Source organism: Acomys russatus, chromosome 7 (genome assembly GCF_903995435.1).
Source record: "Acomys russatus chromosome 7, mAcoRus1.1, whole genome shotgun sequence".
Classification (NCBI taxonomy): Eukaryota; Metazoa; Chordata; class Mammalia; order Rodentia; family Muridae; genus Acomys; species Acomys russatus.
The window spans coordinates 2,400,716-2,412,803 of NC_067143.1; the positions used below are offsets into that span (position 1 = coordinate 2,400,716).

Below are 12,088 nucleotides of genomic sequence, written 5' to 3' on the forward strand. Positions count from 1 at the left end.
CATTTATACATTGGAATACTACTCAGCTATTAAAAACAAAAAAATCATGAAGCTTTCAGGAAATTGCATGAAACCTGACAAAGATCATCCTGAGTAAGGTAACCTAGACTCAGTAAGTCATGTATGGTATATCCTCAATTATAAGTTGATATTAGCCATTAATTACAGGATAACGACCCTACAAGCCACAGACCCACAGAAGCAAAGTAATAAAAAGGTCACAAGTGGGGATGTTTGAATCTTACTCAGAGGGGAAAATAAAATACTCATCTGAAGTAGATAGAGGGAGAGAACTGGGTGAGAGAGTGGTGTGGAGGGGAATGGGAGTGGGTACTAGGTGTGGGGAGAGGGATTGAGAGAGCAGTGAACTAGAGACTCACAGAAATTTGTGAGGGGCATCTTTGGGACAGAAGAGGATCTCATGAGCCTAAGGGAGTGACCCCAGATGAGACTTCTGGCGTCAGAGGATATGTAGCCTGAAGTCATCACCTCCTGTAGCCAGGAGTAATTTCCAGTTCAGAAAGGGGAAAAACAACCCATCCATGAAACCTTTGACCCCAAATTTGTGCTGCCTACAGGAGATGTGGCAATAAAGATGGAGTAGTGATGGAGTCCAGTTGTGGATGAGGGTCAGGCTCTGAACAAGGGTATATATAAGAGCGACGAAGGAAGAAAGAATCAGATGTGGGACACTGTTCAATTCTTTTGATGAGAGACAGGACAGAGAGGAAGCCTTAATGGTTTTACCTACTCTGACAACCTGAATCTCCTTTAAGCTTTATTTATACACAAAATCATTTCTTTAAAACTTTAATCATTGATTACACAGCTTGAACTCTTTTTTGTTACATAAGTATATAGGAACAAAGAAAACAAAGCAAGCAAACAGCAAATTTCCTGAGAACTAAAAATTAACATTTAGGATAAAATCTACTTTCTTTTAACTTAAAATTTTCTTCCTTATGATTGGTACAAAAAGGATTAAACAAAGTGACTTTATTTGATTTTGTTTTAAGTTGTAATATAATTAATAGATCGAAGATCAATCCCTCCAGGTGGTACACTTAACCTGTCTTCCTGACTCTTAATTAATCCTGTCTTTTCCTATTTTATACTTAAAATAAAGCTATCATTTAAAAATATTATGTAGCCTATTTACTTGGAACCAGCTGGTCCCTTTGTCTTTCCAGAACATCAGGAATGTCCTGGCCTGTCAAGTTTACTCAGAAGGGCAGGCAGTTCACTGAGCTACCATGCCTGTCTCTGTGACTTTGTCATGAACTCCTGGAGCAAAACACTTTCTATTTTTACTGTAGTTTTGTAAATAATAGAAAGCTATTAGGACTTTAGGACTGTTTCCAATGTCTTACTATAACCTCATCATGAAGTTTTACTTCAATGCAATTTCTATCTTTATTATAATCCTGTGAAGGAACATTAGAATTTTTAAACTGTTTTCTTTTGCTTCTAGGTAGTAAACAAGGTCTGTTGATAATGGCATGATCAGGATATCTTTTCTTTCTAAACTAGTTCCATGTTTCTAAAGCTGAGCATAAAGAACTAATGATTTTAATTATAGGTTTTCAGCTTTTCAAATTTCCCTAAAATTTTCTTCTTTATTAATTCTTCTAAAATCCTCTAAATCATTTACCAAAATCATTTATTGATAATCTAATGATGATTCTGAACTCATTTATTAATAATCTAACAATAAATGTGAATAAGTTTTACAAATGACTCAATTTTCTGCATAGCTGTATTTTCCCTGATTAGGATTAACTTTTACTAATTTTCAATTCTAGCCTTTGGTGAGAAGCCTCTAACAGGATCTTCCAGAGTAAAAGGTCAATCCAAGGCATCCAGGCACTGGATCTTTGTCAAGCAGTGCCCTCAGAGTGTATGGCAGAAGTGCTCAGTCATCAGGCACTGGAACTTTGTCAAGGGGTGCCCCCAGATTTCTTGGCCTCACCAGAGTAGAGACTGAGGGAATGGCCAGCTAATGATTGGCCAAACTTCAGCTCCATCCAATGGGACACAGCCAACCACTGCCACAATTAATGATACTCTGTTATTATTGCAGAGATAAGCCTACTATAACTGTCTTCTGAGAAGCTCCCTCCAGAATCTCATGGAAACAGAAGCAAAACCCCACAGCCAAACAATAGGCAGAGCTTAAGGAAATTTGTGGAAGAGGGAGGGGAGAATTGAGGGATCTGAAGAGGTTAAGGACACCACAGGAAATCAACAGAAGAAAATAACCTAGGCCTATTGGGGCATCATAGAGACTGTATCACCAACCACAGCACAACCATGGGCTGGGTGTAATGCCCCTACACATATGTGGTAGATATGCAGCTTATTCTTCATGTGGGTCCTCTAGCAACTTAAGCAGGGTCTGTTGCCTGCCTTTATATCCCCTTCCCATAGCTGTACTGCTTTATCTGTCTTCTGTGGGATTGGAAGTGCTTAGTCTGTTGCAGCTTGATATTCCAGGGTGGGTTGTTACCCAAGGGGAAGGGTGGCTCCCTTTCTCTGAGGAGAAGAAAAGAGTGATGAGAGAAAAAGAATGTGAGCATGGGACTTGGAGGAGAGAAGAAAGGGGTCTATGATCAAGTTGTAAAATGATTAAATAAATTATTAATGTAAACATTTTAAATTGTTTCTATAATACAAGTCATAAGAGCTTTAAGACAGACCCACTAAAGTGGAGAGAAAATACCTACCATGATTTGGTCTTTATGTACTTTAGTTTCAAATGCCTTAGAATCATTAAGAGTGAGCAGTATGAAACATATAGTTCTAATGTACAATGAGGTAATATATCAATAAATGAGGATGTTAACTTGGGATATCCTGGAATTATAGAACTGTAGAAGATGGAGAGGAATTTCCTTCCCCTCTTTCAGATGAGATAAACCTAGAAAAGTATGACCTTTATTTTACCACACAATTTCAAATATTAAGTAAATAAGTGGAAAGGCTCTTGAGATTATAAAGGTTACTGCCTGAAAAAAAGAGGAAAAAATGAAAATTTAGAAATATGCCTCTTTAAGGAAGAGGAAGAGTCTAAAATCAATTTTTGAAAAATTACTTCCTGAAGTAAAGTAGTGGTTGTCAGCCTATGGTCATTACTCCTTTGATGGAAAAAGTTCACAGGAGTCACAAATCAGATATTCTGCATATTAGATATTTATGTTATGCTTCACACTGTAACAATATTACAGTTATAAATTAGCAATGAAAATAATCTTATAGTTGGGTTATTAGCATATTATGAGCAGAATTAAAGGACTACAGCATTAGGAAGATTGATAATTACTGCTTCAAAGTTTTAACAGATTCTTCACATTGCTGATGATTCTCCTAAGTATTACTTATTTGATTTATCTTAATATTTCCAAATGTTTTTTAATTTTTTTATTAATTTATTCTTCTTACATCTCAATGGTTATCCCATCCCTTGTATCCTCCCATTCTTCCCTCCCTCCCGTTTTTCCCTTATTCCTCTCCCCTATGACTGTTCCTGAGGGGTATTTCCTCCTCCTGTATATGCTCATAGAGTATCAAGTCTCTTCTTGGTAACCTGCTATCCTTCCTCTGAGTGCCACCAGGTCTGCCTCTCCAGGGGACATGGTCAAATATGAGGCACCAGAGTTCGTGTGAAAGTCATACCCCACTCTCCACTCAACTGGTTGTCTATTTTGTAAGTAATTCAACACTCTTTCATTAAATGCTTGCTGTTTTTACATCCAAAGAATATAGAAAATGACAACTTAATATGTGTATTATTCATCACATTTCTACTGATTTCCTAAAACATCAGAGTCATGGAGGGATTCTACGTTGGGAGCAACCAGTGTGTACCATGTCTAAAGAGCAGAGAATTAGATCCTGTGAAATCAACAGAATGGAAAGAGTTGGAAAGGAATCAGAACCAGCACCTCCACATTGCAGCCCAGCATTCCCTAGGTTCTGGAGTCACAATCTTCAAATTCTGTACTCCTCACCCTACGCTACTGGAGAGAAGGCCCCCCTGCAGAACAGAGGATCGGTGCAGTGAATCTGAGTTTGTATAGTTGAGTTAAACACTGGACACAAACCACATCAGATGCTATCCTGAAGAGATCTATGCAATACCCAAGAAGCTTTGGGCTTGGATCTGTCTCTCTGACCATGTGCTGCTTTCTGGCTTGGCCTATCATGGTCACAGGCAACTAACACACAAAGATGACTCAGTCCAGGCCACAGCCCACATTATATGATAGCACTAAGAGGCCAGGGATGCCCCTGAACAACTTTGGACTTGGATCACTCTCCATATACTACCTGCTTACCAGTCTGGCCCAACTATGACACAGAGAGTAAAGGGGCGGAGTTAATTTGGTCAGGGGTCACAACCAACTTTTCCTGTTATCTTGAGTAGGCCAGTAGGACACCCAACCAGCTTTGGGCTTTATCCTCTCTCTGCCCTCTCACTGGTTACCAGCCTGACCCACCTGGGACAAAGATCTAACAAGCAAAGGTGAGTCAGCACAGGTGACAACCCATATTCACTGTTATCACAAAGGGGCCTGTGGTACATCAGAGGAGCTTTGAGCTTCAATTTCTCTCTATCTACTGCATATAAGCCTAGCCAATCTGGGTAAAAGAAACTGAACCAGCAGAGGTGAGTCAGGCTCCAGGCACAATGCACATTAACCATCATGACAAGGAGGCCTGAAGGGCACCCAAGCAGCTTTCAACTTGAAGCTCTTTCAGCCTGCTTTTATTTTACTTGACCCCACAAATTAATAATGGGAAATTTCAACACCCCACCTGCACTAATAGATCATTGTGACAAAAACTAAATGGAGAAATAATGAAGCTAATATATTTCATGATTCAAATGGAACTAACAGATATCTACAAAAATATTCGCCAAAACACAAAAGATTACACCTTCTTCTCAGCACCTCACAGAACCTTCCCCAAAATTGACCATATACTGGGCCACAAACCAAACCTCAACAGATATAAAAAGATCTAAATAATCCCTTGCATTTTATCAGACCACCATGGACTAAAACTGTAACTCAACAACAACAGAAACAGCAGAAAACCTACAAACTCAGGGAAACTGAACAATTCCTTATTCAATGACCTATGAGTCAGGGATTAAATAAAAAAGAAATTAAATACTTCATAGAATTCAATGAAAAATAAGACACAACTTACAAAAACTCATGAGACCCAATGAAAGTGGTGTTAAGAGGAAAGTTCAGAGCACTAAGTGCATTCATAAGGAAATTGGAAAGATCCCATACTAGCAAATTAACAGCATCCCTGAAAGATGTAGAAAGAAAAGAAGTAGACATACCCGAAAGGAGTACACAGCTGGAAATCATCTAACTCAGGGCTGAAATGAATTAATTAAAAATGAGGAGATTAAATTCAAAGAATCAATAATACCTAGAGCTGGTTCTTTGAGAAAATTAACAATATAGACAAACCTTTAGCAAACTAACTAAAAGGCAAAGAAGTAGTACTGAAGTCACCAAAATCAGAAAAGGAAAGGGAGACATAAAGATAGATATTGAAGAAATCCAAAGAATCATTAGGTCCTACTTCAAAAGCCTATATGCCACAACATTTGAAAATCTAGTACAGCCACTTTGAAAATCTATCTGGTGCTATCTCTGAAAGATGGGAATAAGGCTTCCTCAAGACCCAGCTATTCCACTCCTTGGAATATACCCAGAAGATGCTCCAGCACACAACAAGGATATATGCTCAACCATTTTCATAGTGGCCTCATTCATAATAGCCAGAACATGGAAACAGCCTAAGTGTCCCTCAGTAGAAGAATGGATAAAGAAACTGTGGTACATTTACACTATGGAATACTACTCAGCTATTAAAAACAAGGAATTCCAGAAATTTGTGGACAAATGATTGAACTAGAAATGATCATAATGAATGAGTTAACCCAGAAGCAGAAAGACTCAAATGGTATATACTAACATATATCTGGACACTAGCCCAAGGGGCATGTCCAATGGAAGTCTTCACGTACCAGGAATGTGGGACAGAAGAGAGGACATCCTATTGGGACTCTAGGTGAGGGAATCATGGAAGAATGGGGAAATAGAAGGATCCAGATGGTGCTAGAATCCTACAAGAAGAACATTGTGATGGGTAGATCTGCTCCCGGACATCCTGCTCAAACTATGGCACCAGCCAAGGACACTATGTGTAGTAAACTTCGAACCTCCACTCAGATCTAGCCAATGGACAGGGCATTCTCCACAGTTGAGTGGAGAATGGGGACTGATTTTCACACGAACTCTGGTGCCCCATTTCTGACCACGTCCCCTGGATGGGGAGGCCAGGTGGCACTCAGAGGAAGGATAGCTGGCTATGAAGAAGAAGCTTGATACCCTATAAGCATATAGAGAGGGAGGAGGTCCCCCTCAGTCACACTCATAGGGGAGAGGAGTAGGGGGAAAGTGGAAGGAAGGGAGTCATGGGAGGATACTAGGGATGGGATAATAATTTAGATATAATGTGAAAAAATTATTATATATAAAGAAAATCTAAATGAAATAGACAATGTTCATTATAACTATTAATTATCAAAATTGAATAAAGATCAGGTAGACAAATAAAATAGTGCTACCTCTCCTAAGGAAGTAGAAGCAGTCATCAATATTCTTACAACCAAATAAAGTCCAGGCCTGCATGTATTCAGTGCACAATTCTATCAGACATTAAAAGTACTAATATCAATTCTCTTCAAACTATTGTACAAAATAGAAACAGAAGTAATATCACCCATCTCATTTTTTAAGGCCACAATCATCTTGATATGTAAACCACACAAAGACCAAACAACAAAAAAATTTCAGACCAATATTCCTTATGAATATTTATTCAAAAATGCAATAAAATACTTGAAAACTGAATCCCAGAACAGATAAAAATATCATTCACCATGACCAAGTAAGCTAATACTATGAATTCAGGGGTGGTTTTGGTATATGGAAATCCATCAATGTAACCTATCATATAAACAAACTGAAAAAAAAAAAAACCCCACAGGGACATCTCCATAGATGCTGACAAGCATTTGACAAAATCCAACAGCCGTTAATATTAAAAGTCTTGCAGAGACCAGAAATACAAGGCATGCACCTAATTACAATAAAGGTAATATACAACAAACCTATAGCCAACAGCAAACTGAATGTAGCAAAATTTTAATCAATTCCACGGAAATCAGGGCCATGATAAGTCTGTCCACTCTCTGTGTATCTCTTCTATATATACTTGAAATCATAAGTAGAGCAACAAGACAACTAAAGGAGATCAAATGGATACAAATTGGAAAGGAGGAAGTCAACATATCACTATTTCAGATGATATGATAGTATACATAGTGACCAAATAATTCTACCAAGGAACACCTACAGATGATAAACATCTTCAGCAAAGTGGCTGAATACAAAATCAACTCAAAAATATCAGTAGTCCTCTATTATACAAAATAGAAACAGGCTGCAGAATAAATCAGGGAAACATCCTTCACAGTAGGCAGAAAAACATGAAGTATCTTGTAAGTCTAACCAAGCAAGTGAAAGTGTATATAACAAAAACATCATGTCTCTGAAGAAAGAATTTGAAGAAGATATCAGAAGATGGAAAGATTTCCCATTCTCATGTATTGGTGTGATTAACATAGTAAAAATGGCCAACTTACCAAAATCAATCTACAGATTTAATACAATTCCCATCAAAATGCCAACACAATTCTGTACAGACCTTGAAAGAATATTTCTCAACTTCCCTGGAAAAGCAAAACACCCTGCATAGCTATGAAAATCCTGTAAAACATAAAATCTTCTGGAGGATTCTCCATCCCTGATTTCAAGCTGTACTATAAACCATCAGTAATAAAAATGGTATGACATAGAAACAGACATGTGGATCAAGGGAATTGAATCAAAGACCTAGAAATTAATTCACATACCTATGGATACATGATTTTTAATAAAAAAGCAAAACCCATACAGTGGAAAAAAGATAGCATCATTGACACATTTTTCTGGTCTAAGTGGATGTTTACCTATAGAAAAATGCAAATAGATCTTTAATTATCACCACAGACAAAACTAAAGTCCAAGTGGATTAAAGATCGCAACATAAAACCACACACACTAAATCTGTTAGAAGAATAAGTGGGAAGAGCCTTGAGCTTATTGGAACATGAGACTACGTCCTGAACAGAATAATGACAGCTCAGGCTCTAAGATCAACAAGTAATAAATGGGACCTCATGAATCTGAAAATCTTCTGTAAGGCAAAAGACACTGTCAACAAAACAAAGTGACAGCCTATAGACTGGTAAAAGATTTTCACCGACCCCAAATCTTACAGAAGGCTAATAAACAAAATATATAAAGAAGTCAAGAAATTATATATCACAAAAACAAATAATCAAAATTTAAAATGTGGTAAGAGAAAAAGAGAGATTTCTCAACAGAGGAACACAGAATACCCAAGAAACACTTAAGGAAATGCTTAATGTCCCTAGTCATCAGGGAATTGCAAATCAAAATAACTCTGAGGTTGTATCTTAAACCTTTTAGAATACCTGAGATCAAAAACTGAACTGAAAGCAGATGCTTTTGAGGATATGGACAAGGACAAGCTATAATCTTATCCTTAATGTGCTACTTTCAAGAATATCACTATGATTTTTGGTCAATCTGCTGTGTCAATGACATCTCTGCATTTCTTTGGTAGACACCTATTCCTCATACATGGTGCTATCCCATGCCAGTTAAAGAAAGATTGGTATTTTCATATCACAGTTAAAAGTTTTCCGTGCTCTGGTAGCTCAACTTAATTTCGTTTCTATAATTAATGTGTCATGACTCTCATTTAAGGAATGGATAAACTGGGTTTGGTCCCATGACACCTCAGGAAATCATGAAATGGAATGATGTAAGCAGACCTCACTGATATATGGGAAACATATCTAAGAATTTCATAATCCTTACTGGTCTGCAGGGAAGTGAAAAGATAACAATAGCACCAAATAGCAGCATTTCATTGAGATGGATGTAAAACTTGTAATTATTCTTGATTCATTACGCTTGGGGAAAAGATGCTCAGAAGAGTTAGCCTCAGCTCAAGAAAAGTTGTATACCCACTAATATGAAGGTGAAATTTTAATTGCAGGCCTGAGGGGATATGGGTTCACAGAATTACATGCCCATATCTTAGGTGCTGGCCTCTTCCCTTCAATATATGTCGTGGGGCAAAAGGCCTTGGTGTAGGTAAGCATTCTGGCAAGAAAAACAGCTTATCGAGGGCATCCAATGGAGCCTATGAGTCAGAGACCACAAGGAAAACCCATCTGAAGACTTGAGATAAGCAAGGGTTCCAGAAAAGGCAACTTAGAATTGAATTACATCACAGAACAAAGCCACCTATCAATTAGAGAAACTTCTGGAACATGGACTTAGGGACACAGGTAAAATGAACATGAATTACTAGAATATACAAAGTCTCTGACGTTTTTATATTAATGAGCTTTCCACTCATTGAAATTCCTGTAATTTATTTTTAAAAAGATAATGAAACCTGGTGCACTGCTTATCCATGATCCGGTGAATCTTTCTTGTTGATGAATTGATTCTACAGTTTCCCCAGGTGTTCTTGAAAGAGTGGTAGGAATGCAAATGCGCCATGAAATCTTATGTAAGTATTTGAATGCAGAGTCCTTGAGTAGACACGATCTTAAACTCTGTCACATGAGGCCACTGATGGAGACTGCATCGACCCTGAAAGATGTAATCTGAGATCATGAGAGGCTGCTTCCCTCCTAAAGCACTCTCAGGAAATGTTACACTGTAAATAGAACCATTGTTTAGCAATTCAAACACCAGCAATCACATGTGGACCATCTTGTTTTCACAAATATTCTTTCTTAATTCTCTTTTTCAGCATAAATATATGTGATGGACTAATATGAAAGTTGAGAATACAATGATCTGGAGGAGCAAATTGAAAGTTTGTTTAAATATTATATTACAGCTGTGGACTTAATGATTTTTCTAAAGAATGCTATATATTAATTATTTGTTTTATAGCAGTAGACATCTGAAAGTGAAAATTTACTCAGTATATTTTTATTTTGTGTTAGAAGGCCTGCATGTATGCACATGCATCAAATGTGTGCCTAGATTGCTCAGAGGCCATATTTTGCGTGATTCAAACCTTTTTACCTTTTGCTTTTTTCCCTTTCTGGAAATTAAGGCATGGCAGGAGAATATGACTGGTTTCATTTGGGACACTTTCTTATTTGCTTTTCTAACAAAAATATATGTAAATCTTTAGGCAACATTCTGAAAATTGGGACACTTTGGCATGCATAAATTATTTCCACTGAGACTCATATCTTTGGACTTATGTGTGTTGTACATTACACTTTCCAGTGTTTATTGTGCACACATAGTAACTTCCACTATAGAAATGCAACATCAAGAATTTTGGAAAGGTAAAAATGTGTAAAAAATCAAACCTAAATATGTGGCTGGTCATTTTAAAGACTCAGGTGAATGATTTAACAGGTAGTTCTTAGTCCCAGTAGCCTGTCAACTTTTTGTACTTGAAAGTCCTCACTTTTGTAATTAATGAAGCATGAATGTATAAACACTTGAATCAGATAAGCATATACCTTTTTTTGTCATCTGCTTAACTAAGTAGTAGATTCTGCACAGATAGTAAATATTGACTAAATTGTATATGCTTATTTCAAATTAGGGGTGGTACCTTATATACTTTCTATCAGCTCATAATGCAGGTTTTAAAATCCCAGTAGAAAAAATCAAGGAAATTTTCTGAATAACCCATATTATGGATATACAATGTACAATGAGGTACAGTTCATACAGCCCGTGCCTCATCTTCCCACACTAGAATCCTAAAACCACAAGATTTGACAGGATGAGAGTGAGTGACATCATAATTGGTGTGATCTTATTATCGCAGACTACAGTTGGAGCCCTTGGCAACACCTTCTTAGTCTACCATTATCTGTTGCTTTACTTTAAGGGTTGCAAGTTAAAATTCACAGATTGGATTCTGCAGCACTTGATTGTAGCCAACTTCTTAACTCTCCTATGTAGAGGAGTTCCCAGCATGGTGTCAGTTTTTGGGTTGCAAGACTTTCTCAATGATTTTGGGTGCAAACTCACCTTCTGTCTTCACAGAATAGGGAGGGGTATGTCCATCAGCAGCACCTGCTTTCTGAGTGTCTTCCAGGCCATAACCATCAGCCCAAAGGTTTCCAGGTGGACACAGCTTAAAGCCAAGTCTCCAATTTTCATTGCTTCTGCTGTGTACATGAGCTGGATACTGTCCGTCATAGTTAACATTGCTTTTCCTATGTACATGACTGCAAGAGGGAAAAATTTGAACATCACAAGCCTAAAAAATTTTGAGTATTGTTTTTCTATTCGTCATAGCAGTGCCCTTGACATTTTCTATGCAGTATTACACTCAACTCCTGATGCGATGTTCATGTTGATGATGCTTTGGTCCAGTGGCTACATGGTGTGCATCCTCTACAGGCACAAGAAGAGAATGAAGCGCATTCATAAGAGCAACTTCTCTTTCAGGTCCTCCCCTGAGTTCAGAGCCACAAAGGCTATTCTGTTCTTGGTGAGCACCTTTGTCTTTTTTTACACAATTTCTTGCATCTTACAAACTAATAACTCTATTATGTTTAATCCAGATTCTTTCATGGTGAAACTGTCTTCAGTATTCTCTGCATGTTTCCCAGCTGTAAGTCCCTTTCTTGTGATCACCCATTAACTCTATGAGTCTTCCCTCTGTTTTACCTGTGCAAAAAAAAAAAAAAAAAAATAGTATATTCTAGCCACACAGTAACATTGAGATGATGTGGTTTTGAATAATGTATACATTTATTCAATCATATATAGACATACATTTAATCATGTCATAAAAGCAGGTGGTGTGTACTCATGAGCAAATATGTACATATACAAATTCTTAATATAGTTTAAGGTGTATATTCGTGTAT

At 37.4% G+C, this 12,088-nt stretch overlaps 1 protein-coding gene across 1 annotated transcript; it reads left to right on the forward strand.

The window, feature by feature from the left end:
- Window positions 1-10,989: 10,989 nt before the first annotated feature.
- On the forward strand, window positions 10,990-11,859 carry LOC127192367 (vomeronasal type-1 receptor 4-like). The gene has a single exon (XM_051149659.1). It carries the CDS (start codon window positions 10,990-10,992, stop codon window positions 11,857-11,859), a length of 870 nt encoding a protein of 289 aa, XP_051005616.1.
- The last annotated feature ends 229 nt before the right edge of the window (window positions 11,860-12,088 follow it).

What these genes read in the sequence shown, in the direction of transcription:
- LOC127192367 (XM_051149659.1), top strand. Translation starts at nt 10,990, where the DNA reads ATGAGAGTGAGTGACATCATAATTGGTGTGATCTTATTATCGCAGACT.